General features: G+C 43.2%; 1 protein-coding gene across 2 annotated transcripts in view; it reads left to right on the forward strand.

Moving 5' to 3' along the window:
• LOC124120296 (nucleoporin 88-like) overlaps positions 1 to 16,067 on the forward strand; it is a 41,337-nt gene that overhangs the window by 11,412 nt on the left and 13,858 nt on the right. For both annotated transcript variants that reach the window (XM_046483092.2, XM_048391789.1), the window contains 6 exons: positions 828 to 1,014; positions 4,592 to 4,763; positions 10,834 to 10,929; positions 11,236 to 11,317; positions 13,289 to 13,393; positions 14,686 to 14,838. In XM_046483092.2, coding sequence (XP_046339048.2) covers positions 828 to 1,014; positions 4,592 to 4,763; positions 10,834 to 10,929; positions 11,236 to 11,317; positions 13,289 to 13,393; positions 14,686 to 14,838 — 795 coding nt within the window. The remainder of the gene's footprint in view (positions 1 to 827; positions 1,015 to 4,591; positions 4,764 to 10,833; positions 10,930 to 11,235; positions 11,318 to 13,288; positions 13,394 to 14,685; positions 14,839 to 16,067) is intronic.

The following is a 16,067-nucleotide window of genomic DNA, read 5'->3' on the forward strand; positions in this document are numbered from 1 at the left end:
TAAAACCAAACTCACAAACTCAATCCCGAGCATTCAACATTAGGATTATGACAAGGACCATTTGATTTCCATGTTTAATTTCACTCAATACCATAATAGTGATAAATGTACTTACAACAAAAGTAAACTGGGCCGACAATGCCAGTATGATTCATAAAATAATCCTGGAGATTCAGAAATGGTAGGGGTCAGATAAAGCTCTGTGCAATGAAGGGAGAGAACTAGCTGGTTGCGAAATGACAATCTCTTAGGTTGAAGTTGGATCAAAAGAATTGTTCTTGCTTGCACACTTAATTAAATGTCACTGAGTTCCCTGTGGCACACCATTGAGAGAAGGTGGGGTAGCCAAGTGGTTAAAGTGTTCACTCGTCACACTGAAGGCCTGGGTTCCATTCCCCCACATGGGTACAATTCTGGTGTCCCCCTCTTTGATGTTGCTGGAATATTGCTTAAAACCATCATCACTCACTAAGGAACCGTGAAGATCCGGGGTAGAATAGGTTTTCAGCAACCCATGCTTGCCGTAAAAGGCGACTATGCTTGTCGTAAAAGGCAACGAACATGATTGGGTGGTCAGGCTTGCTGACTTGGTTTGATGCATGTCATCGATCCAAATTGCGTGGATCGATGCGCCTGATATCAATGCGCATGATATCAATCACTGGCTTGCCTGGTCCAGACTCGTTTATTTACAGACCACGTCATATAGCTTAATATTGCTGAGTGTGGCGTAAATCAACAAACCAACGAACAACCAACCTTGAGAGAAGATACAGTTCTGTCCCTGTACTAACACCCTGTCTACAGAGTCACCTGTTTGTCTCCAGAAACGAGCAGCTTCCGGTGCAGGGGCCGCTGATGATGAGTCCTCCCGCCGACGACAACTACGGCCTGGACGCATGCTCCATCCGTTGTCTCAACATCTCCCCTCCAGTAGTTGTCATAGCAACGTGTGAAGGAAAACTGCATCACTGTGTGGTCATGGCAACTGATGATGACGACCTCTCTATTTCGGTGAGTGTTCATCAAAACAGAATAGCTCTGACATTAAAATTCCCGTGCACAATGATGTCTACTCTCAAACAGTAGCAATTGTGTTTCTACTGAAAGGATCAAGGCATTTTTTAAACTAAATCAGCATTCAGTTCAGTTTTATATATTCAAAGCAATTATTGACAGGTCAGGTATATTGTTGTAGGGGTAGAGTTGCAGCCATCCTGTTAAAAAACAAAAATAAAAGTCCAGTGAATCGAGCCAAAGCCCAGAGAGTGGAAGTGGGTGGTTGGATCCCCGCCTGAGTCGTACAACAGACGCTAGCAGATGGTACTTGTTGTGACGTGTGGACACATGGTCACTTACTGCTGTATAAGGGCAATAATCAGGAACGCAACATTTACCTCCATTCACCTCTAAGACCACATCATGAACAGTTTGGGTTAATGGAGACTATGCAAACAAGTACAGGCCATCTCTGTGATCTAGTGGTAGATTGTCTGACTGGAGAGCTGAATGTCGGGGGTTCGATCGTCGGCTGCATGGTTATGTCCTGTGCTTATGTCTTCCGACTCTCCCGTTGCTTATGTCTTCCGACTCTCCCGTTGCTTATGTCTTCCGACTCTCCCGTTGCTTATGTCTTCCGACTCTCTCGTTGCTTATGTCTTCCGACTCATCCGTTGCTTATGTCTTCCGACTCTCCCGTTGCTTATGTCTTCCGACTCTCCCGCTGCTTATGTCTTCCGACTCTCCCGTTGCTTATGTCTTCCGACTCTCCCGTTGCTTATGTCTTCCGACTCATCAATTGCTATGTCTGCCTATTTCCTGTGCTTTTATCTTCGAACTCATCCGGGGCGGTCGGGTAGCCTAGTGGTTAAAGCGTTGGCTCGTCACGCCAAAGACCCGGGTTCGATTCCCGACATGGGTACAATGTGTGAAGCCCATTTCTGGTGGCCCCACGCCGTGATATTGCTGGAATATTGCTAAAAGCGGCGTAAAACCATACTCACTCACTCACTCACTCTGACTCATCCGTTGCTTATTTCTTTGGATTCATCCATTGCTTATGTCTTCCGACTCATCCGTTGCTTATTTCTTCCAACTCATTCTTATGTCTGCCTATTTCCTGTGCTTATGTCTTCCGACTCATCCGTTGCTTATGTCTTCCAACTCATTCTTATGTCTGCCTATTTCCTGTGCTTATCTCTTCCGACTCATCCATTGCTATGTCTGCCTATTCCTGTGCTTATATCTTCCGACTCATCCGTTGCTTATGTCTTCCGACTCATCCGTTGCTTATATCTTCTGTCTCATCCGTTGCTTATGTCTTCTGACTCATCCGTTGCTTATGTCTTCCAACTCATCCTAATGTCTGCCTATTTCCTGTGCTTATATCTTCTGACTCATCCGTTGCTTATGTCTTCCGACTCATCCGTTGCTTATGTCTTCCAACTCATCCGTTGCTTATGTCTTCCGCCTCATTCTTATGTCTGCCTATTTCCTGTGCTTATATCTTCCGACTCATCCGTTGCTTATGTCTTCCGACTCATCCGTTGCTTATGTCTTCTGACTCATCCATTACTTATGTCTTCCAACTCATTCTTATGTCTGCCTATTTCCTGTGCTTATCTCTTCCGATTCATCCATTGCTATGTCTGCCTATTTCCTGTGCTTATATCTTCCGACTCATCCGTTGCTTATGTCTTCCGACTCATCCGTTGCTTATATCTTCTGTCTCATCCGTTGCTTATGTCTTCTGACTCATCCGTTGCTTATGTCTTCCAACTCATCCTAATGTCTGCCTATTTCCTGTGCTTATATCTTCTGACTCATCCGTTGCTTATGTCTTCCGACTCATCCGTTGCTTATGTCTTCCAACTCATCCGTTGCTTATGTCTTCCAACTCATTCTTATGTCTGCCTATTTCCTGTGCTTATCTCTTCCGACTCATCCATTGCTATGTCTGCCTATTTCCTGTGCTTATATCTTCCGACTCATCCGTTGCTTATGTCTTCCGACTCATCCGTTGCTTATATCTTCTGTCTCATCCGTTGCTTATGTCTTCTGACTCATCCGTTGCTTATGTCTTCTGTCTCATCCGTTGCTTATATCTTCCGACTCATCCGTTGCTTATGTCTTCCAACTCATCCTAATGTCTGCCTATTTCCTGTGCTTATATCTTCTGACTCATCCGTTGCTTATGTCTTCCGACTCATCCGTTGCTTATGTCTTCTGACTCATCCTGTGCTTATTTCTTCTGTCTCATCCGTTGCTTATGTCTTCTGACTCATCCGTTGCTTATGTCTTCCAACTCATCCTAATGTCTGCCTATTTCCTGTGCTTATCTCTTCCGACTCATCCATTGCTATGTCTGCCTATTTCCTGTGCTTATATCTTCCGACTCATCCGTTGCTTATGTCTTCCGACTCATCCGTTGCTTATATCTTCTGTCTCATCCGTTGCTTATGTCTTCTGACTCATCCGTTGCTTATGTCTTCCAACTCATCCTAATGTCTGCCTATTTCCTGTGCTTATATCTTCTGACTCATCCGTTGCTTATGTCTTCCGACTCATCCGTTGCTTATGTCTTCTGACTCATCCGTTGCTTATGTCTTCCAACTCATCCTAATGTCTGCCTATTTCCTGTGCTTATATCTTCTGACTCATCCGTTGCTTATGTCTTCCGACTCATCCGTTGCTTATGTCTTCTGACTCATCCTGTGCTTATTTCTTCTGTCTCATCCGTTGCTTATGTCTTCTGACTCATCCGTTGCTTATGTCTTCCAACTCATCCTAATGTCTGCCTATTTCCTGTGCTTATCTCTTCCGACTCATCCATTGCTATGTCTGCCTATTTCCTGTGCTTATATCTTCCGACTCATCCGTTGCTTATGTCTTCCGACTCATCCGTTGCTTATATCTTCTGTCTCATCCGTTGCTTATGTCTTCTGACTCATCCGTTGCTTATGTCTTCCAACTCATCCTAATGTCTGCCTATTTCCTGTGCTTATATCTTCTGACTCATCCGTTGCTTATGTCTTCCGACTCATCCGTTGCTTATGTCTTCTGACTCATCCGTTGCTTATGTCTTCCAACTCATCCTAATGTCTGCCTATTTCCTGTGCTTATATCTTCTGACTCATCCGTTGCTTATGTCTTCCGACTCATCCGTTGCTTATGTCTTCTGACTCATCCATTACTTATGTCTTCCGACTCATCCGTTGCTTATGTCTTCCAACTCATCCGTTGCTTATGTCTTCCGACTCATCCTAATGTCTGCCTATTTCCTGTGCTTATGTCTTCCGACTCACCCTAATGTCTGCCTATTTCCTGTGCTTATGTCTTCCGACTCAACCGTTGCTTATGTCTGCCTATTTCCTGTGCTTATGTCTTCTGACTCATCCTTATGTCTGCCTATTTCCTGTGCTTATGTCTTCCGACTCATCCTAATGTCTGCCTTTTTCCCGTGCTTATGTCTTCCGACTCATCCTTATGTCTGCCTATTTCCTGTGCTTATGTCTTCCGACTCATCCTTATGTCTGCCTTTTTCCCGTGCTTATGTCTTCCGACTCATCCTTATGTCTGCCTATCCTTGCAGGGTCACTCAAGCTTGGCGCCCCCTCCCAATGCCAGTATCTACGAGCCTGTGGCTGAGCCGACGCTGTGGGTGTACGAGAGTGTGGAGCTGGAGCTGTCCCTCACAACAACCGACATCATTGATGATCGCCTCATTGAAGATGATTTTACCTGTCCAATACGACTCAAGAAAGGTAACAAAATAGTAAACCTTTTGATACTAGATGCCCTGTTAATGATATACTTTGTGAAGTTGTGCATATGTAGGGAAGGGCTTTCTTTTTGCACCATGATGTGTAAAAATTGTATTCATGACCCACAAGGGTACGCACGCACACATGTAAATGCAATAATCTTGAACGCAACGTTAAGCCCCATTTCACCTTACCTCCTTCAGTGCAATAATAGGGCGGTCGGGTAGCCTAGTGGTTAAAGCGTTCGCTCGTCACGCCAAAGACCCGACATGGGTACAATGTGTGAAGCCCATTTCTGGTGTCCCCCGCCGTGATATTGCTAAAAGCGGGGTAAAACTGTACTCACTCACTCACTCACTCACTCACTTTGTTAAGAGTTGTTTATTGCTTGTGTAACCATTCATCCAAGTAACTGACAGGTGTGTGTGTTATTCAGGGGTTAGGGGCAGTCGAGTTGCCCAGTGGTAAAAGCGTTGCTTGTCACGTCGAAGACCCGGGTTCGATTCCCAAATGGGTACAATGTGTGAAGCCCATTTCCGGTTGCCCCCAGCCGTGATATTGCTGGAATATTGGTAAAAGCGGCGTAAAACTCACTCACACACCCATGCTCATCGGTTTCACCAAAGTGGTAAATGTCTGAAACTTGCCTCACTTACCTCCGTGGTCTTGTGGTAGAACATCCGCCCGGAGAGCAGACGGTCCAGGTTTCGATCTCCGTCCTCGTCATACCAAAACACATTAAAAGATGTTACTTGTTGTTACCCTGCCTGGCACTCGGCATTAAGGGGATAAAACAAGGACTGGTCGGCCCAGAGTCGGCATACTGTGTCTGGGTGGGGTATCCATGTTAAGCTGCGGCATGGTGTCTCAGTGGGCTAGTACTATATCGGCATTAGCCAAGACTAGTACAAGCAGACATACCCATGCATGCACGCACGCATGCATGCACATCAGTCAAGTCCTGTTACTCCGACATTGTTGTTTGCATATGATTATGTCGGATTAACGAGTATGTTTGATAAATGAAATTAAGTAGTATCAACGTTCGTGATCGAAAATCGGATAACTACATGATAGATAACCATACAAACATGTAATAAAAAAATATGAATGAAATATTCATATTGTCATGTTACATTGTTAATGGAATATGTTTTCTAGTCATGCAACTTCTAAAGCTCAACACAAAACAACTGTTACGGACTGTATGACTTATTCAAAATACTTTTAAAAGCATAGTCTGGAATGGAAGTTGCAAGTTTGATACAGGTACCGCAAAGCTACGAAAGCTGCTTTCTAAGTGGCTAACGTTAACTTCCTGTTAGTTATTTCATTGGTCGGTCGTAGTTCGCCAAAGGTTGTTCTGACGTAACCATCTGTAATCGGATGTCCTCAGCGATAGCGAGAACTTGTATCTGATTTTAATGATATTGAGGTAATCTAAGCATGTTTTCTTTATTTAAAGCATTAATTGTTTATTGTTAGGCAAGTTTATCTCTGCAGCTGTTGTAATATGCAGCTACCAGCCGACTCGTCTTGCATCATAACACGAGCTGTGTACTCGCGGGCAGATGACCACGGAGTACTCTGATCACTGTGTCGGATTAACAAGACTGATTAATGAGTGATTTCGGTAATTCTGGATACCTGAACCTTTTTTCCTAATCCTGATTGTGACATCTCTCCCACTTTTGAATGCGATCGTGTGGCCAATGCGTTTATCAGCATTCCCCAGCTACATCTATGGGGAACAACTCACTAGACACTTCCCTCTTAAAAACAGAGTCATCCAAAATAGTTGCAAGCGCATAGTTGAATCTCATGAAATGACGTCATGACAGAACAATGTTTCGTCATGAAATAAACCACACTTCGTTCTTTATTGTTCTTTGGCCCGGAGAGCCGCGTCATACCTAAAGACGTTAAAAGATGGTACTTGTTGTTACCCTGTCTGGCGCTTGACATTAAGAGGCTAAAACAAGGACTGGTCGGCTCGGAGTCAGTATGCTGTGTCTGAGTGGGGTATTCGTGTTCAACTGCGGCATGGTATCTCATTGGGCTAGCACTATAAATCGGCATCAGTCCGGACTAGTACAAGCAGCCACACAAACACACACACGTACATGCACGTCGCTATATAAGTGCAATAATCTTGGACGCGACGTTAAACCCAATTTCACCTCACCTTATTGTTCTTTGTGATTTATGGCGTAGCTGTCTTATATTTCCAGTTACGTTACAGGTTGTATGTCCCGAGATGGAATCTAGGATTCCACACTCATCCCCTTGACCGGGAAAATTGAAAATTGTAATTTTATTCAATCATGGGGTCTTTTTGAAGCTGTTATTTTCTTAATTTCAGAGGTATTTCAGCATTGTGTTGTGACATTGCAAACTGTAAAATAATGTTAAATAAAGCATTAAGGCCTCGTAATTTTGATCATGTTTGGTTTTTTTCTCTGTGGTGCAAGTAAATTCAACCAAGCCATCGCATTTGTTAAATTATTCTACTCATTCTGTATAGACTCCAGTTAATCTGTCATGGCATGCCTATAGCATAATTTACTGTAGTCTTATGAAAGATTGCGTGGATCGATGCTCGTGATGTCAATCACTTGATTGTCTGGTCCAGACTTGATAATTTACAGACCGCCGTCTTAAAGCTAAAATATTGCTGAGTGCAGCGTTAAACAACAAACCAACAACAACACATGAAAGAATCTAGTTGTCCTTAACTTCTTTTGAGTAGTATATATAACATTGATGTGGAGCCAAACATCAGTCTCTGAGCAGGTCGGGTTTCCTTTCATTAGTCCAGATTCATTTCTCAAAATGTTTTATGTTTATTTATTTTATATTTCCTATTTATATGCGATGGGCATTTTCAGAAAATATATCACCTGGAAGTAATAAAACTGTATGTTGAGTCTGCTGTGTGATAGATGACTGATGCGACATGTCTCATTTACAGCATATTTAGTTCACCAACTGAACAAATAATATATACAGCATGTATATGCATGTCAGTAGGTGACAATAGGACCCGTGAAGATCAAGGTTAGAATAGGTCATCAGCAACCCATGCTTGCCGTAAAAGGTGACCATGCTTGTCGTACGAGGCAACTAACGGGTTGGTCAGGATCCAGTTGATGCATGTCATCATATCCCCATTGCGTAGATCAATGCACGTGATGTCACTCACTGAATCATCTGGTCCAGACTCGTTTATTTAAGACCACAGTGAGAATAGATCCACTGTTCCTCATGCTGACTTGATAGAGATTGGGTTGTTAGTGTGAGAATAGATCCCTGTGCCTCATGCTGACTTGATAGAGATTGGGTTTTTAGGGGGAGAATAGATCCCTGTGCCTCATGCTGACTTGATAGAGATTGGGTTGTTAGGGTGAGAATAGATCCCTGTACCTCATGCTAACTTAATAGAGGTTGGGTTGTTAGGGGGAGAATAGATCCCTGTGCCTCATGCTGACTTAATAGAGATTGGGTTGTTAGGGTGAGAATAGATTCCTGTACCTCATGCTGACTTAATAGAGATTGGGTTGTTAGGGTGAGAATAGATCCCAGTACCTCATGCTGACTTAATAGAGATTGGGTTGTTAGGGTGAGAATAGATCCACTGTACCTCATGCTGACTTAATAGAGATTGGGTTGTTAGGGGGAGAATAGATCCCAGTACCTCATGCTGACTTAATAGAGATTGGGTTGTTAGGGGGAGAATAGATCCCTGTACCTCATGCTGACTTAATAGAGATTGGGTTGTTAGGGGGAGAATAGATCCCTGTACCTCATGCTGACTTAATAGAGATTGGGTTTTTAGGGTGAGAATAGATCCCTGTACCTCATGCTGACTTAATAGAGATTGGGTTGTTAGGGTGAGAATAGATCCACTGTACCCTCACTGTAACACGTACTAAATATGATGGTGTATGGATCAAGGTCTACATCCTTTGCGGTACAAAAAGTGCTGTAAATTTTTTTAAAGAATTGACTTTCACTTATGAACCTTCATAGAGTGAGGTCCGCAAGCTCCGACGTTCATACAGTTTGGCCATCACTCTATGAAGGTTCATACTCCAATGAACTCACACAAAGTGAAGTTCAATTCTTAAATAGTGCAATAATCTTGGATGCGACATTCAACCCCATTTCACCACCTCATTATTTACATGTCATCACAATATAGGTGGAATGTTGTAATTTTGTGTGCAAAAATGATGGTCAAGAATAGAGTCAATTAAGTGCACTGATAACGTATTTGTTAAAAAAAACTATTTGAAAAGAAATGTCGCAGTGACACATGATAGTTAGGCTGTGCTGAAATTTTAGATTCTAGTTTCTATGTTGTACCGTTATGAGTTTCCTGTGAATCCGATTAAATGGGTTTGGGGATTGCACATTATGCAAATGTCTTTCTAATAATGGAGGGATAATGGATTCATATCTACCTACTGAACATAAATGTTGGTTTATGAATATGGCAAACCAGGATGAAATGTCACCTGCAAGACATAAACAAGTATTGTCCTGCCAGCCGATGTGACGGATGTTGCTCAGGTGTTGCCTGTCTGTTCCCGCTGACCGCACTAGAAAAACCTCATGTTCAGGTGGAATGCAGGTTTTTACCTCTACTTGCAAAAGCGAGGGTCAAGGGACCCCCAATAATTAATTCTAAGGGTGATATGAGGGTCCTGTAAAGTAATGAAATGGTGTAGTGTACTGTAAGTTTTAATAATTCAGCATTAGAAATTGGCAGTAGTCCTGTAGTCCTTGCCAAAATGCCCAATAGTTAAGGTATCATAAGGATTTGTAGAAATTTGCCATTTTTAAGGGGTTTGCTAAATGTTATCATTATAAGGACTTGTGGGCTAAAACTGTTAGTTTCTACCACTGTAATTACTTTAGAGCCTGGAAGGAATCAGTGATCACGTGGACAGTGGTCATGATTGATGGGTGAAATGACAGATGTCCATAACTTCTCTTGATGCACTGTAGGTGCAGTGAATATCATTGCAGCATTAGAAATTGGCACTGGTCCTGTAGTCCTTGCCAAACTGGCCAATAGTTTAGGTATCAAGGACTAGTAGAAATTTGCCCTTTTTAAGGGTTTTGCTATATGTTATCATTATAAGGATTAGTGGACTAAAACTGTTAGTTTCTACCGCTGATTATTGTGTATTTTTCTTCTGTGTCCGTGCTCTATATATGTACGTACTGGACGCACATTTTTGCATCGCGCAAAAAAACCCCTGAAATAGTTGTACTTCCTCATATGTGTTTTAATTCAGTTTTTTTTGCGTGTAAAACTTTGAATATTTCCCTTAGAACAATTATTCTTTTGTGAAAGGCGTTATGGGTGATACTTTTATCTCCTATTGTCAACTGATTGTTCGTCTGTCCCAAGTTTTATGTCATGTAAATCCACAACGTGTCAGAATTGACGAGTTGACGTGTTCACGTGGGGTGTCTGATCTCACCTCTGACCGCTGGAACAAAACAAGACAAATCATTCTTCATTTCTGAATAGTTCCTTTCATTGTTTGACCTCAGGTCAGGTCGTCATGCATGTATTAGTGATATTGTGCAATAAATTAGCCATGTTTATGCGGCTATAAGTCTGGGTGTTGACAGTGTGGTTGGGATTGAATCTAGAAGGCCATGAAGCCTAGGTGTGTCGTACCTCACTTGTCAGCCTGCGCATAAACGTGTCGGAAAAACCTCTTAGCATTGGTGAATATTGGGATATTGCAATGTATCATTCTGTCATTATTATATTTAATTGCCCCGTTCCGACAGCTTTATGTAATGCCTTCGTCCTTACACACATTCTCCACACTCACAGAATAAGTAATTAGTTTTACAGTTTCATAATGGATTTATTCTTTTATTTATTTGATAGCTACATGGTAATGTTGCATCATGGGAAAGTTATACAATTATGTGAGAAATAGTTGTTTTTATGATCCTTTTTGTAAGAAGATAGTTTTCAGGTAAATAATGTTATGATCCGTGAATATTAATTCAGTTGAAAATAATTAATATTTTCTTCTTTTAGATCCATGCACTTCAACCCGTTACCACTGTTGCCATGGCGCCGGAGTCCACAGTGTTGCTTTGCCTTGGCTCAGCTGTGTGCACAGGTTCCTCACAGGTGAGTCTGTTACGAATAGGGGAACCTGTAAAGATCCGGGGATAATATGTCTTCCGCAACCCATGCTTGTCGTAAGAAGCGTCTACCAGAATTGGAAGGTCAGGCTCGCTGACTTGGTTGATGCATGTCATCGTATCCCAACTGGGTGGATTGATGCTCATGATGTCAATCACTGGATTGTCTGGTCCCGCCCCGATTATTTATCTGGAATATTGCTGAGTGTGGCGTTAAACAACAACCAGAAGACATAGCTGTTAATGCCAGACAACTGAGCAGTAGTTCATATTTGGTTGGCTCCTGTTTCAGCTGAAAGCAATGAGTCAAGTCTCCCTCACAACCAGGAGTGTGTGGTGGAACACTTAGTCTGCACCAAGCCCCTCCCATCCAGGTAAGCAAGATCCTTTGTTTGCAGCATGCCTGTGCTTAGCTGCTCCCCTTTAGGTTAATGATAACCATGCCTATACTAAGCTCCTCCCCACTAGGTTAATGATAGCCGTGCCTGTACTAAGCTCCTCCCCCCCTTGGTTAATGATAACCATGCCTGTACTAAGCTCCTCCCCCCTAGGTTAATGATAACCATGCCTGTACTAAGCTCCTCCCCCCTAGGTTAATGATAGCCGTGCCTGTACTAAGCTCCTCCCCCCTTGGTTAATGATAACCATGCCTGTACTAAGCTCCTCCCCCCTAGGTTAATGATAACCATGCCTGTACTAAGCTCCTCCCCCCTAGGTTAATGATAGCCGTGCCTGTACTAAGCTCCTCCCCCCTTGGTTAATGATAACCATGCCTGTACTAAGCTCCTCCCCCCTAGGTTAATGATAACCATGCCTGTACTAAGCTCCTCTCCTCTAGGTCAGTGATAACCATGTCTGTGCTTAGCTTCTCCCCTGTAGGTCAATGATAACCATGTCTGTACTAAGCTCCTTCCCTCTAAGTCAGTGATAACCATGCCTGTACTAAGCTCCTTCCCTCTAGGTCAGTGATAACCATGTCTGTGCTTAGCTTCTCCCCTGTAGGTCAATGATAACCATGCCTGTACTAAGCTCCTCTCCTCTAGGTCAGTGATAACCATGTCTGTGCTTAGCTTCTCCCCTGTAGGTCAATGATAACCATGTCTGTACTAAGCTCCTTCCCTCTAAGTCAGTGATAACCATGCCTGTACTAAGCTCCTTCCCTCTAGGTCAGTGATAACCATGTCTGTGCTTAGCTTCTCCCCTGTAGGTCAATGATAACCATGCCTGTACTAAGCTCCTCCCCTCTAGGTCAGTGATAACCATGCCTGTACTAAGCTTCTCCCCTCTAGGCCAGTGATAACCACGCCTGTACTAAGCTTCTCCCCTGTAGGTCAATTATAACCACGCCTGTACTAAGCTCCTCCCCTCTAGGTTAGTGATAACCATGCCTGTACTAAGCTCCTCCCCCCTAGGTTAATGATAACCATGCCTGTACTAAGCTCCTCTCCTCTAGGTCAGTGATAACCATGTCTGTGCTTAGCTTCTCCCCTGTAGGTCAATGATAACCATGTCTGTACTAAGCTCCTTCCCTCTAAGTCAGTGATAACCATGCCTGTACTAAGCTCCTTCCCTCTAGGTCAGTGATAACCATGTCTGTGCTTAGCTTCTCCCCTGTAGGTCAATGATAACCATGCCTGTACTAAGCTCCTCCCCTCTAGGTCAGTGATAACCATGCCTGTACTAAGCTTCTCCCCTCTAGGCCAGTGATAACCACGCCTGTACTAAGCTTCTCCCCTGTAGGTCAATTATAACCACGCCTGTACTAAGCTCCTCCCCTCTAGGTTAGTGATAACCATGCCTGTACTAAGCTTCTCCCCTCTAGGCCAGTGATAACCACGCCTGTACTAAGCTCCTCCCCTCTAAGTCAGTGATAACCATGCCTGTACTAAGCTCCTCCCCTGTAGGCCAGTGATAACCACGCCTGTACTAAGCTCCTCCCCTCTAGGTCAGTGATAACAATGCCTGTACTAAGCTCCTCCCCTGTAGGTCAGTGATAACCATGCCTGTACTAAGCTCCTCCCCTGTAGGTCAGTGATAACCATGCCTGTACTAAGCTCCTCCCCTCTAGGCCAGTGATAACCACGCCTGTACTAAGCTCCTCCCCTCTAGGTCAGTGATAACCATGCCTGTACTAAGCTCCTCCCCTCTAGGTCAGTGATAACCATGCCTGTACTAAGCTCCTCCCCTCTAGGCCAGTGATAACCATGCCTGTACTAAGCTCCTCCCCTGTAGGTCAGTGATAACCATGTCTATGCTTAGTTACTCCCCTCTAGGTCAGTGATACCTTTGCCTGTGCTCAGCTCCTCCCTTTAGGTCAGTGATAACCTTGCCTGGATGTGTTTCAGCCCGGCAGCTCCAATTCTCGGTCTTGACATCATCACGGACCCATCCTTGTCTCCATCACTGCTGACCTTGACAAGTGACTTTGAGTTTGTGGCGCTGCCCTTAAGGTGAGAGTTACAGCATAGAATACACAATAACCCATATAACTCTGTCAGGTCACGTAATTTTACCATGTTTGTACTGGCTTCTCCTTCATGTGGCCCAGTCATCTAAGTCATTTTTTTCTAAGGCGCCACGGTTCACTGTGCAGAGTTGCGTCCCTTGGGCATGCCAGAAACCTATGATTGTGGGTTCGAATCCCAGTTTGCCCCGATTATGTTTCTAGGTTTGTCAGCACCATACCCGTGCTAGTGGCTTTCACCGAAGTGGTAAACGTCTGAGACCTGCATCACTTCAGGCTTTCCTCCCACATTAAGCTGTCACGCCGTGATATAACTAGAATACTGTTAAAAGCGGCTTTAAACCCAACTCACTTACTTACTCATGTGATGAACAAACTAGCTGGGATTGAAGACTTGCTTTTGTTCAAATATTTGTACAAAAATTTCTGAAAACAGCGGTTTTACTTTTATTGTCTTAAAAATTACAATAAATACACACAAAGGAAAAAAATGTTAGTTTAGCGTTAAATGAACATTTCTGATAACGTACTTAATCAAAAGGTTTCCTTTGTCTTTTTCAATTGGCTGTTTCTGTACATCCAATTATATCTTGTTTTACCTCCATAGTGGTCAGCAAACTCCACTAGTTGTTTGTTGTCTGTGAAGTAGGTCAAAATCTCTTTAACTTTTCTTCACCAATCTTTACACAGATGACCGCCTCCGTGGTCTAGTGGTAGAGCGTCCGCCTGGAGAGCGGAAGGTCTGGGGTTCGATCCCCGGCTGCGTCATACCAAAAGACGTTAAAAGATGGTACTTGTTATTACCCTGTCTGGCGCTCGGCATTAAGCGGCTAAAACAAGGACTGGTCGGCTCGAAGTCAGTATACTGTGTCTGAGTGGGGTATTCATGTTAAACTGCGGCATGGTATCTCAGTGAGCTAGCACTATAAATCGGCATCAGTCCGGACTAGTACAAGCAGCCACACAAACAGACACACGTACATGCACGTCGCTATATAAGTGCAATAATCTTGGACGCGATGTTAAAACCCCATTTCACCTCACCTTTACACAGATAATAATGTGGTGCTGATTAGTTTTTTTAATGACCAAATATGTGTCGTTAGCAACATCGGTAGGTATCAGCTTTGGTCATATTCACCAATAAACTGATGGACCCAAACAACCCCATGCCAAATTAAATATCATATATATTTTAGCTTCCCACAAACATCTGTAAATCAGTTACCATGGTTACAAAATGCTGTTGCTGTTACACTGTGTGCATGTTTCTTTCAGCACCAAGTGCAGCAGTCTCAGTGAGCCCCGGTCCTTGTTGTCAGACTCCCCGGGACCAGCAGTAACCTCCCCTCTCCGCCAGCTGAACCGTGAACCGTTTGACCAACACATCGCCAAGATTCTCCTTAGAAGCTCCTCACACCCAGTCCTCAAGTAAGTCATGCTGTGAAGTCAATGAAGTGAGTGAACGTTACTGTAGACCATTGTTATGTAGGTTAGTCTAGTTGGGAACTGGTGCCTTTGATGATTTGGGATTTTATTTTGTCTTTATTTTGATTTTTCCATGACGACAAGTTGGCCTTATTCTGACAATGAGGTTGGTGCTCCAAAACCGTTGAATATTTCTGGATTAAACTTGCTATGCAGATTAGTCTAGTGGGGAACTGGGATAATTCTTCTTTCTTTTCTTTTTTTCTTCTTTTTATGATATTTTGGATGAAAACAATTTGTTTTCTGTTTCTAGAGCAGAAGTCCAAAACCATTAAATATTTCATGTTGAAACTTGATATGTGGATCAGTTTTGTGGTGAGCTTGGTGCCTTTTAATGATTTGGGATTAATTTACTTTTTTATTTTTCCATGACAACAAGTTGGACTACTGGAAGTGAGGGTAGTGCTCGCTTCAGGAGCAGAACTCTGGTCTTGATCCAATTATTTATTTTTTTTCTTTTATTGTTTTTAGAAAGACACACTTGTTACATAAATGGGCTTCCGCCCAGGGTAGCAGAAAGCCCATGACATAAAGCACAACTTATCAGTACATCTTACTTTGTTGTTTTTTTTATACAGAAAATAACATGTTTTAGTCTGTTTTCAGTCGTACAATTGGGTATCTCATACCTCTAGTCGCACGTTAAAAGGAAGCTAGAAGCTGGAATGTAAACAATAAACTTGTTTCCGTCCGGTTGCGCACGCACCTCCCGATGACATGCCACAAATCTCTCAGCGCGCCTCTGAGCTGGTCGCTCGAGAAGGACTTTCGCGATAGACTGCTAGTTTGTATTCTACTAGTCCGTATTGTGTGTCTACAGTTGTTGTTCTAATACAGTAATAATACTATGTCTTACCTGTAGACTCCTGGAATGTAATCATTGGTAATCCATTGTTTGGGTTCAACACGTGTTTCACTTGATTATACATGTGGCAACATGTCGGGCATTTGTGCCTCGTGTCAAGGACAACTGTCTAAAGTAGATCCTCACAAGTATTGTCCTTCCTGCATAAATAAGGACGGGCTTTCAACGTGTTCGTGGAATAAACGTTGTTAAGAATGTGAGCATTTGTCTTCTATCAACTTTAACTTGTATCTTCGTGCGTTGGCGAAGCGGGCTACTGACCAGCGCTACAGGCAGAGGAGGTCATCGGGTGGATCCTTGGACTCTG

Source organism: Haliotis rufescens, unplaced genomic scaffold (genome assembly GCF_023055435.1).
Source record: "Haliotis rufescens isolate VD_foot unplaced genomic scaffold, xgHalRufe1.0.p SCAF_99, whole genome shotgun sequence".
Taxonomy (NCBI): domain Eukaryota; kingdom Metazoa; phylum Mollusca; class Gastropoda; order Lepetellida; family Haliotidae; genus Haliotis; species Haliotis rufescens.